Source organism: Peromyscus maniculatus, chromosome 10 (assembly GCF_049852395.1).
Source record: "Peromyscus maniculatus bairdii isolate BWxNUB_F1_BW_parent chromosome 10, HU_Pman_BW_mat_3.1, whole genome shotgun sequence".
NCBI classification, from domain to species: domain Eukaryota; kingdom Metazoa; phylum Chordata; class Mammalia; order Rodentia; family Cricetidae; genus Peromyscus; species Peromyscus maniculatus.
This window is the reverse complement of record NC_134861.1, coordinates 2,392,537-2,404,853: the sequence shown is the minus strand read 5'-3', so window position 1 is coordinate 2,404,853 and position 12,317 is coordinate 2,392,537. Positions and strand designations below refer to the sequence as shown.

The 12,317-nt window shown below is 44.2% G+C and overlaps 1 protein-coding gene across 12 annotated transcripts in view; it reads right to left on the bottom strand.

The window, feature by feature from the left end:
• Tbc1d14 (TBC1 domain family member 14) overlaps window positions 1-12,317 on the bottom strand; it is a 98,043-nt gene that overhangs the window by 17,108 nt on the left and 68,618 nt on the right. For 9 of the 12 annotated variants that reach the window (XM_042285896.2, XM_076545708.1, XM_076545702.1 and 6 more), the window contains 4 exons: window positions 11,526-11,632; window positions 7,525-7,605; window positions 5,949-6,043; window positions 293-364 (listed from right to left, as the gene is read on the bottom strand). In XM_042285896.2, the coding sequence (XP_042141830.2) occupies window positions 293-364; window positions 5,949-6,043; window positions 7,525-7,605; window positions 11,526-11,632 (355 nt within the window). The remainder of the gene's footprint in view (window positions 1-292; window positions 365-5,948; window positions 6,044-7,524; window positions 7,606-11,525; window positions 11,633-12,317) is intronic. The other 3 variants (XM_076545705.1, XM_016004040.2, XM_076545706.1) reach the window with 1 other exon arrangement.

The window sequence follows — 12,317 nt, the reverse complement described above, 5'->3', positions numbered from 1 at the left end:
ACAAGTACAGCAGCATCACACATTTGAAAAATGGTTAATGGTAAAGCCTTTCTATTTCATTTCAGGGATAAATCACATGCAAAAAGTAAACATCACACCTATTAAAATGTGATGAATACTACAGAGCAGCCATGTCAGCCCAATTTCTCCAAGAAAACTGAATCAACTCATTTCTCTCAAGACTTTTTATATTCTTCAAAAGGTCATAATAGCATTCAATATGAGAGCTGGGCAATGTTTTGACTTTCTTTATAGACATAACATCATAAAAAAACTGGAAAGCATCACTTACATAACCCACATCCGGCCGGTAACAAGTATAAGCGCCCAAAATACTGTGCAACATGTCATGATATGGACCACCCTAAAAGGATTGACATACCAAAATCAACACATGCATAAGTACTGTTAGTCTTAGAATAGCATCTGATACCATTGCTGCTACTGTCACCACTGTCACCCTGCTGACCACACAGGAGGGACTTTGCTGAACACTATGCTAGCAGCTCTAGATGCATTATGCAATTTAATAAATGAGCTAGTAACTTGCTGTTAATGAGAAGTCTGCAATTTTGTGTATGAAACTACTCTAGATAAGCTAAAGGAGCCGAGCGGTGGTGGCGCACGCCTTTAATCCCAGCACTTGGGAGGCAGAGCTAGGCAGATCTCTATGAGTTCGAGGCCAGCCTGGTCTACAAAGTGAGATCCAGGACAGGCACCAAAATACTACACAGAGAAACCCTGTCTTGAAAAACCTAAATAAATAAATAAATAAGTAAATAAATAAAAAGAAAGAAAGAAAGAAAGAAAGAAAGAAAGAAAGAAAGAAAGAAAGAAAGAAAGAAAGAAAGAAAGAAAAGAATAAAAAGAAAGAAACAAGAAAAGCTAAAGGGTCAGCTGTGATCAGTACCCTCATGAAATGCCCTTCCTTTGGCTCATGTTATACAGTGACGATCTATTCCAAGTTCAGTAGTAAGCCAGATGGCCAAGACTCCTCAAAGCAAGTGACAAGGCTGAGCCTTGTGCCCACAACAAGTATGGTTCTTTCTGCCTCCCTCTGCCCGTCACTCTGTTTCCTCTGCATCCTTCTGAACAGCAGGGTTTGGAAAACACGCTCTAAGTCTTAGCTCCTAGTACATTCCATTTCATTTCAAGCGCTCTCTCAGCTAAGATTTCCATTTGCTCTTGCAACAAGAAGACAAGCCCAGAGCTGTCCCACACTGTTGTTAGTGTGCCAGAGACACTCTAGAAGGACTGGCTGGACCTAAGTGAAGTTCCTAACTGCCTACATCTACCACATGCCTTCATATAACACAGGAATGAATATTCTTTCTGGCATATATGACTAGGAAGTCACTCCACAGGCACTGCTGGGTAGCTTACAAAGGAATGACATGAACCAGATGATCACATTTTCATTTTTTATTTGGTTGGTTGGTTGGTTATAGGGTCTCATTGTATAGCCAAGGATAGCCAAATTCCTGCCTCAGCCTCTCAAGTGCAGGAATTACAGGTATATGCCACAACTCCCAGCAGAGACCATTGCATTCTTACCTATTAAGAAAAAGCTGAATTATTTTTGAACCTGTATTCACCTTGTTTTTTTTCAAATATCTTAAGTTATATTTTCTTTTTCAGAGCTGCTTCTTATTTGGGGCTACTTTTTTTTTTTTTTAATTGAGGCGTAATTCATAAAAGGGTATATTGTTTTGATGAGACTTTTTACAACTGTGGCTGGATGTCTTTCTTTAGTCTTCCAAGAAGGGCCATTTTACTTTTTTAGAGTTACTTTTTAAAGTCATGAGGTCAACAACTTGGACTACTATGCATGTAAGTGCTAATGCAAATTAAAGCCCAAGTTGACCTCCAGCAGCAGTTCATTCTATGTTGACAGTGAGAGAACACTTTGCCTGTTAGGATACTGTTACTCGTGGACTGAAATGCTAAAGAAACCCCTCCCCCTATTTTGTTTTTTGCAAAAATCAAGGTATATTCTAGGGTTTCCTGGTTGACCTCAACAGATAAACTGAGATGATAGTCTTAGTTCAGAAATGATCTGAATGTAGATTTACAGTCTACGCGTACAGCTGGCTAAGTGAGATCGCTTTCACAGTTCTGCATGTATCCCATCGGCTCCCCATTAGTTACTGAACTCTTAAAACTGGTATTGTAACATTATCACAATGTTTTGCGCCAATTTTATAAACTTTACAGTGCAATATGTGTTCCTTTTCTGAGGCAAACCAAAGGTATATTTCTCAAGGTTCTGCTGCTATCAGCAGCATTGATGGAGGATTTTTTATACATTTGTAATAGATAGAAATAAACCAGAAAAAAAGAAGAAAAAAAAAGTGGTGGAGGAAAAGGTGAACACTGCAAGAATACTCAAAAGGGCTGAGAGTTGCAAACACCAAGAATGGCTTTGCATAGTAAATGGAATAGAACAGCTCTGAACTATAGCTTACTTTTCCTGGTTTGGTCTGACAGAATGATTGAATGCTTTTGTACAAAAGTCAGAGCCTTAAAAACAAGGATTTGGTGAGATTGTAAAATGGTGTGCCACTTTGGCAAAACAGTTTGGTGGTTGGTCAAAATGCAAAACATTGTTACTCTGTTACTCAACAATTCTACCCTTAGGAATATAACCTCAAACTACTGAAAATGTGCACCTATGAAACATGTACATGAAGGTTTACAGCAGTGTGTTGCTAATAGTAAAAAAGTTAAAACAACTCAAATAGCTATCAAATACTGGAGAGAAATAAAATGTGGCTTATTCATACAATAGAATATTATTAAGACATAAAAATGAATGAGAAACTGACAGATTAAATGACTTTGGTGAACCTTCATAATTTCATTTGTAGATCTTTCCATTTCTAATTTATAAATACATTTGGGGTTATAAATTATAAATGTACTGCCTCCTGTCAACATTGTATACTTCTATTTGATGATTTCTGTGTCAAACATTATATGGAAATATTTCCAAGTATTTTCTGTATTAACTGTGAATGAATAGAACAAAATAAATTGCCTGTGATGGAAAAAAAAAAAAGAAAAAGAAAAAGCTGTATCAAAAAGACATTTTCAAATCACAAAGAGCCAAATAAAGAAAACAGAACGGAGGCAGGGGAAGGCAAAACACAGAGCTGGGAACAGTGGTGGCAGATCATGAGCTGCCCCGAGGACTGGAGTGAATAAAGAGATTCTATGTAATCTGAGATGGGAAAGACTAGACTGCTCTTTCCTTAAAGGATTTTCCACCTTGTCATTCCATCCCCTCACGCTGGTGTCAGCTCCTTTTCCTGAGTGCCCTGCACTTGTACTGGCCTCTCATGTTCTCTCCCCAGCCTTTGCATTTAATTGCATTTACCATGATCCATTCCCAGGACTAAAACCCACTGACCAAGGAAGTCTCACTGAAAGGAAGCCTTGAGAGAATAACATACCCAGAAGGGACCACAGAGCTTCCATGTCCCCTCTTTAGAGCTCACCCAGGTAGCACCAAGGGACTGTCCCTTTCAACATTTCTGAAGCAGAATTTAGGGACCACGTTTCAGGAGAAGCCCTCTAAGACCCAGTGATGCAAAGCTGAGCCTCAGCCTCGGAAGAGACTTCAGGCCCTTAGGGCTCCATGGCTCTGAGGTTCGGCCCACAGCACAGTAGGACCTTCAGGAGCATGCTGGGAAGCCTGCCCAGCCATGCTCTGAGTCCCACTTGCTTTCTGTTCTCAAATCTCTGGTTTTAACTTCTGCCAGTGAGAAAGAGTACAAAGCTTCTCCCTGGCAGTCAAGAGACCAGGCACCATGAGCTCCCTCTGAAGACTCTCATGTCCCCACTTCTGGGCTGCCAAAAGTGAAAAGTCTTTAGTCGTTGGTGGATCCCACTGTCATTTAGTTTCAAATACAGTCAAGGATAATTAATTGTCGGTTAGCACTGATGGCTTCCTTCTGTGAGTCAAGTACTGTGAATAAGGCTCTAAGGCTGCAGAGATCATCCCTAGTCACAGATGAACAGATTACAAGGCAGAGAGATTAAATATTTTACTTGAGGCCAAACTACTAGCAAGAAGGCAACTGATCAGAATCAAACCCAAATCTGCGAGACCAAAGTTAACCCCCTGCATAAAGCAGCACTGCCTAAGCCCCTTCAGAGCTAGGGTCACAGGAGCCCCCACTGAGGTGGAGAGGCCTAAGTGTTCAGGAAGTAGAAGGCCTCAGAGGAGATGACCAGGCAGTGGACAACAAGGTATGGTGTGGGTGGGCTGAGGCCTACTAAAGTGTGTGGGAAGAGACAGGCACTCCTTCAGAAAGAGAAAGGGCCATTCTGAAGATGCTGTCCAGCTAAGTCCACACATGCCACCAAGCCTGGGCAGTACTCCCAGGGTTTATGGGCTAGACACTGGGCCAAACTACTGGACAGCGTTATAGACTTTCCCCTTGCTTTGACTGAAAGAGTCTTGAAGCTCAAATGCAAACATTTCCAGCTGAATTAAGATCCTCCACACCTAGACACTGGGACCCTGCTTTGTGGAATCACTGAGACAGCAACAACCCCGTCACTAGAACCCAAAGACTCCTCTTGGCCCTCTATCCTCAAGCACCCACAGTACTCAGACTGGTGCTGCTCTCGAAGCTGGCTAGTCCCTGATGCCTGGCCAAGTCATGCTTGCTGCCTGATTCTCAGCCACAAACCAGAGTCCTAGAACCCTGCCCTCAACACACGCTGCCCTAGCTGAGGAGAAGTCCTTACCAGTTCTGCATCCACCAATTCTGCATCCTCTGAAGAGGTTTCAGGGACAACTGTGTCCTCTACGCTCATTCTTGCACAGGAACAGGGTCCCAACACTTCTGTCACAGTTGTGCTTCCACCTGACACATGCTCTCTGCTAGACTACATCAATTACACCGAGTGCATGCACCGACAAGACTGCCCTCTTCTTCCTGTATGCGAGCGCTGATTCTCCACACTCCAGAAGAGGACAGTGCCTCTCCTGTGCTGTCAGACGGTCCAGCCCAACCACATTGCTCCCAAGCCCACCTAAAGTCAATGCTCTGGGCCTGTTCATTCTGCAGCCACTTAAACAACTCATTCCAGTTTGTTACACCACCCTTCCCCAGTAAGCACGGTGTGTAAGGCAGATAACAAACTGGGAACCATGGTGCATGACTTGAGATTCCAATACTGATCAGCAGGCAAGGGGGTGAATGGAAGGAGGTAGGGCAGCCAGGAGAGGTGAGGGACTGCTGTGGTAACCTACCATGCCTAGGCTCTCAGATAAAGCAGTGAGCACTGAGAAGGGAAAGGTGCAGAAATACGGAAGAGAGCTAGCGATACTGTTAGCCTGCAGGAGGGAGGGCCCAAAGGAAACCTCTGGGTGTACATCTCTTGGCTCAAAGAACACAAGGCCTTGAGAGAAGACTCTAAGATCTGCCGCCAGCCATCTCTGCATGTGCCCAAATGACTGAGGGAAGCCTCTCTTGCTCCACTAACGTCCAAAGACAAGAGTCCATTCCCTATACCTCCCGGCTCATCATCTCAGAAATCCCAAGACCCTGTTCAGCCAACCATTCCGGCTACACCACGGCTATGAGGCACTCCTTCCTGGCCCTACTTTCAGCAGGTCCCTGAAATCACCTGGAGGCTCCTACCAAGAGGACACAGTTACCTGCAGTCCTAAAAACAGAAGAGCATGAGGAACATTGTAACAACATGAGGCGCTGGCATGTACACTTTACAAAAACAACCAATCACCTTTAAAACAGAAATATGATCAATAAGAACCAGTTACACTCATTTTAAATAGCTAAATTCACTGTCAGTGACACCCACCTAATTACCCACCAAAACCCTAGGTAACCTTTCAAATAGAACTACAAATACATGCAGCTCGGCATTCATAAAACTTAAACAGAGAACACTTGTGACAAATCCCCACCACTTACTTGCTGGAAAATGCAGAGATTAGGAAACGTTCTAGAAATGTCCAGTTTAATAAGTTCCAGACTGGCCTCTCTGTCTGCTGCTGAAAACCCAGCATCTGTCAAAAAAGCAAAAGCCATTGCATACCTCAGCACAGACAGGGGTCATTACAAGGCTCTGAAGCTTTATAACGCGAGCTAGAGAAAGCTCTTCACAAGTACACAAGTAGACGCCTTGTCTATACATGAAGAGTGTGTCCACCTTCATGAAGAGTGCATGGCAAGTGTAGTGTCTCACTTTAGGGATCAAAATGCCTCACAGCACCAGCCAGAACATCAGATTATTTTCTAGAGTCTAAAAACAAAAAATCTCGTTTGATATTACTTGTCATCAACAGCAATCAGGAAAGTAAGTACAAGTTGGGAAATACACACAATGAACCCAGGCATGGGAAATCCTAACAAAGATGATTGTTCTACCTAAAGAATCTCTGGTGAGAATTTGTTATGTGTTGCCTCAAAAAATTAGAAGCAGCCAGGCAGTGGTGGCGCACACCTTTAATCCCAGCACTTGAGAGGCAGAGCCAGGCGGATCTCTGTGAGTTGGAGGCCAGCCTGGTCTACAGAGCAAGAATCAGGACAGGCACCAAAACTACACAGAGAAACCCTGTCTCAAAAAACCAAAAAAAAAAAAAAAAAAAAAAAAGAAATAAAGAAACAGAAATCAGAATGGGTAGGGCAGGAAGGAACCAGGGAGATACTGGTCAAAAGATACAAAATTTCAGATTAGAGAAAATCCCTACAAAATAGTAGCTATAGCTAATTATACATAGTATCCTTGAAACAGGCCTTGAACAGAGGAAAATTGTTTTCCCCATTAAAAAAAACCAAACTACAGACTAGGGACATAGATCAGTAACAAAAAGATGGCCTAGCATTTGTAAACCCTGAGCTCTATCCCCAGGGCTGAGATAGAGAGAGGAGGGGGAGCAATCTATGTGAGGTAATGTGTATTACCTAGCACAAATGACCTAGATTTATACTTAAATCCTAACTGTTGAAATCCCTAAAGTCTAAAATCCTGAAAATATAATTCTGAATTTTTTAAAACTTATTTAAAGGCATTTACTTACATTTTTATCGTAATGTTATAAATGCTTCAAAACATGTCCATGACAGGCACAAAAATCTTGTCAATTTAAATAAAAATAAAAATAGGAACAGCTTATGTTCAAATATTCATAAATGTTTTCTGTATTTTTAAATTCCAACACCATATAAGACAGCATGAAAAGCACACTGCCCAGAGAGGCATCGTTCTTGTGTGCAATGGGTCTTTCCTCTAACCTCACAGATACACACTGCTTCTGCCTCTAGAAGCTAACACCAATGAACCAGGCTACTGGGCAACTTTAATCAGAAGCAACTGGTTGTGTGTGAGCAGGAGACACAAACCCTCGCAGGAACTGTGGAGTTCAAGTTCTTCTAAAAGTTATTTCCATTCCGTTTTTGTTTTCTAAGAGTCCCTTTGCCATAAAGGCACACTGCAGCTGGTGAGTACAGCTGCCGTGAGTGACTGCTGGGTGAGGGAGGGCCGTACCTTCGTTCTCTACTTCTGAGCCTCCGGTGCTGAGGGACCGCCACCGTTCCTTGGCCCGAGCAAGACAGATGTCAAAGAGCTCTGAAAGAAAGGCTCTGGTGAGTCCCACTTGTACATGTCCCCTCACCAGCGGCAGAGAACACACAACTACCTCCGTTAGCAAGGGGAGGAAGGCGCTCTTCCCACAACTCCTCCCAGCGTGGCCTGACAGCGCCCTGCCTAGAGAGAGCCCTCTACAAAGCAGACTGCGAACACTGCCAGCCACAGTGCTTGGTGCCTCCCACTACTCCACAGCTGCCTGTTCTCGTCTTGCTGACGTTCTGTGACTGGCCTACTGCCTCTTGGATGGTCAAAGTCTCTTGCTCACCTCTGTTTCCAGACCAAATGCCCTGGGACTGAAGAGATCAGTTAGTCTCTCATCTATGGACTAAGGGATGGGTGGAAAGTGTCTACCTGGTTTCTAATGGGTTTGAGTCATAATCTCCAAAGACAATCCCAAATGCTTTAATGCTAAATGGTAAAATCTTGAAAGTCTAAAATCCTAAAAATAGAATTCTAAAAGAAAAAAAAGTAAACACATTTACTTACATCAAGAGCGGGATTTGAGAAACATAAGAACAATAGACCACTTCATGTGCTGCTTTGTACAACAAAACAGGCATCGCAGTGTGACTTCTAAGCATCACAGTGAACAAAAGGCACTATATACCTAAATCACAAGCAGATAGCCTACATATACAGAAATACGCCAAAAAGCAAAATATATGAATAGCTATCACTATGGTTCACAACTGTGCACCAAGGTTCCTAACTAGCCACGTGAAACACTGGGTCAGACAACCTAAATCTTTGATCAAAACTAAGACAGGTTACCATTGCACATATAGTCACCCAAAGAGCCCAGACTTCAAAGAATGTTCTACAAATGCAGATGTCCAATCTGCACACACACAATCAACACCATCGTAATGCACATTCACATAGTCAAATCTGAAAGAAATGCACAAAATGAATTGGGGCAATCTAAAGTTTATATACAACTTCTACTTGGAATACTGAAAGTAGCAGGAAAATAAAGCACAGAACACAGGCTGGAGAAATGGCTCAGCAGTTAACAGCACTGATTCATCTTCCAGAGGACCTAGGTTCAATTCTCAGCACCCACACTGTGGCTCACAGCCATCTGTAAGTCCAGTTCCAGGAGACCTAACACCCTCTTCTGGCTTCTGCAGGCACTGCACACATGTGGTACACAGAGATACATTGCAATCACAACACCCATACCCATAAAATAAAAAACAAATACAACCTTAACACACACACACAACAAACTGCAAAAAATGCTGACAATTTAGGAGGTGCTTAAAAACAAAACAGAGTAAAGGACATTTTATACAGGAAACCATTTTACAGGGGTAGAATATAGGTAGCTCCATGGAGGTAGCCCACAAAAGCTGACACAATTCACCATGCTGCTCTTTCCTTTAGGCCATGGCTCTCCTTGGAGACACATCTATGTTCACTTTCTAAATTCTTCTAGGATTCACCATACACAGACACGACTGTTCCCTGCGACACTTGCTGCCGGGCCTCCTGCACCCATTCCACCTGCACTGAACGAACCTCAGAAGCAGAAGCTGCAGAAGCAGTACCAGTGAACAGCCTGGAACACTGTTGGCAGCTTCTGGAAAGAAGTATCCCATGTAATTATTTTCAACTAGTAAGTAACTGCTGACATCTTCAGGCAAATGTTTCTTGAGTTCCTGAAAAGCTACTGAATGTCATTAGCTTGGAGAAACACCACTGCAGAAATACGTTTTTTTGGTTTTTTGTTTGTTTTGTTGTTGTTGTTGTTTTTTAAATACCGGCATTTTCTGACCCTGCTGCTTTGCATGAGCAATCTTTCCAGAGATTCTGGCCTTCTCATGTAGCCTTTTCTCCATGGGGATTGTTTTTGAATTCAGTTCCAAGGATTTCAATATTCAGAACTTTAACTTTCAGAACTATGACTTCTGGGATTAAGATGAGCACCATCTTCAAATAAGGACATGAGGAGCTTGCTGCCCATATGGCACAGGATTCCTCATCTTGCTGCTAAAAGAGTGGGGGGTAGGAATTGGTACCCTGAACAGGCAGAGCTCTCAAAGAACAAGGATTCTTGATGCCAGAAAACTGTCAGAAGTCTCCAAATCTCTTCCACATCCAGATACAGGGCACAGAGGCCCCCAAGACCTGCCTGATGTTAAATAAGACACGGCATAGTGAACAGCAGCTGGTGCTTGGCACCAACAGACCAAGATCACTGTCTCAGACTGGCTGGGAGAAACAGCAAGATGAGGTCAGAAGCAAGTTCATAAAGTACTTTCATTCACTCAACAAATACTTCATGGGGTCCTGATACATTGGGAAGATTAGGCTGGGCACAAACGACAGAGTAGACAGCAGTGCAGTAAGGTCCTATAGTGGGGACCCTGGACAAGATGCAGCACTCACTGCAGACAGACATAAGCTAGACGACAGGGTGAGCTAGTACCAAGGCACAGGTAGGTGGGCAAGATGTATACACGACTAGGTAGCTGCTTAGCCCCACCTGTCATCATCTAGTCCATCACAGGTCTTAAGTAAATTAAACCCAAGCATCAGTGAGAGCCAAAAATTAAATATGCAAGCACAATTTAATACAAAATTAAATGTTGTAGCCAATTAGACACACAGGAACTGTTGGTGGAGTTTAGAAGACTCTCAAGCACACAGATCTTTGCATGCTCAGCAACTTCTCACCTCTTCTTCTGAGAGGCTAAGATATACTTCAAGTCACATATTACACATCTCACACAAAGATCTTACAGAGAAATCCTGGCAGGGACAGATTTAGCCAGAAAAGGAGTGTGGAGAAGAAGGTTCCCTGCCCTGCCATCCTCCTTGAAGGAAACTAGTCACCACCTGACTGACAGCTCTGCTTTTCAAGGTGAAGACACCGCCTGGAACAAAGCTAACAGTCACGGGAGAAGCTACACTTACACTGTCAAGATGAGCACAGTAACCTAACTAGAGGGGTAAGGCAGAAGCAATCTGCCTTCAACTTAAGAGTCTCTACCAGAATAAAAGCAGCGTGACTTCAATGTGCAGGTAGGCATGGGACCATAAGAGGAAGAAGAAAGGCCTGCCCGCCAGATGGCCTACTTTCAACAGGAGGAAATGGAACTCCCCTGTATTAAGGCTTCATGTTTGATCTGTGTGGTTGTAGAATTCTGACATCCAGAGCCCAACTGGGCACTATACATGAATAAGTAAATTGAAGCTGGTGTGGCAGAGCACACAAAAGCTGAGCACTTAAGAGACTTGGGAGATCTGCTTCGTTTTAGAGACAGGGTCTTACCCTGTAGCCCAGACCGTCCTAGATCTCCCAACAACCCTTTGGCCTCAGCCTCTCAAGTTCAGGTGTGTACCACCATGCCCACTTGTTTTTCCTCAAAGTTCTAATACTAGAGACTGAATCCAGGACTTTGCACATGCTAGTTAACCACTCTAGTATGGAGCTATGTACTTGAAAAACATGATAAACAGCTTAAAAACTTCTAGCAAGGGTCTTCCTCCCTCCCTCACATGCTAGCTTAATGCCCTAATGATACTGGGCTGAGAAACAAACAAACAAACAAACCACCAAAGGGTACCCTAAGTGCCTAACTACCTCCACTCTCCTGTCTGACCCTGAGAAGAGATCCTGCCTACCCAACCCCACTGAGACTTGGAGCCCTGTGTCTGCTGCTGTCCTTTTCTTTAGGAAACCTGCTCTGACCTCTCTGGAAACTGGAGCAGCCAGCATTGAACCCACTCCCAGACACCCTCCCGGAAAAGACAGATTTACCTGGCCTTTCCACCACAGCTTCACGGCAGTGGTTACCATCCTCCCTAACACAGCAAAAGTGACAGAAGAGAGTCCCAGAACCCCAGGATGGACCCAGGGGGTCCTGGGAACCTAGGATCATGCAGCCACTCACCGTGGGTGATGTTCAACTCGTTGCCGATGGCCAAGCTCCACACTTTGCCTCTCACACTCGGAGGAATTCCCTGCCACCACAAGTCTCGAACCTTCTTAGAGCACCACCTGAACAGAATGGAAGCAGGAGTTTGAGTTTACTCTGAGAAAGATGAGATGAGAAAGGCTCATGGGACACAAGCCTCACCGCCTTGTCCCTTCCCTGGGGAGCTCACGCTCCTGGCTCTACTGAGATCCAGACAACCCTTCCACTGCTGTGACGGGCACTGGGAAGGAAACACCACAGGCCAAAGAGCCAAGAAACCTTCCAGAACCAGGCTGTGAGTGACTGGTAGAAGTCTGCACACATGAAGGACCGAAAGGGCTTTCTGAGCAGAAAACGCAGACAGAGGAGAGAGAGTGGCCTCCTACAGGACTGTAAAGAGCTGGGCATGGGTGAGGAGTGTGGGGCATGGGGGAGGCGTGCTGGGCACAGGGAGGCATGGCGGCAGCTCTCTTCTACACAAGTGTAGTGGGAAGGAGGCTCCAAGGAGCCTCACAGGGCAGCCCAGGGACAGGTGACAGCCACACACTACTGTAGACAGGATGCCAACTGGCAACATCTGAACAGCACAGTCATTCAAGTCAGCTGGCCACAATGACCCTGCCTGTGCTGGCCACACAGGAATAAAATGATATGTACAGCAGATCCTCAGAAGTGAGGATGCCACAGCTGCTGGATGCTGCGGGGTGCCACTCTGTACTGGCACTGCAGGATGACATCAAAGACAAGTGGTTTCCACCCTGAGAAAGA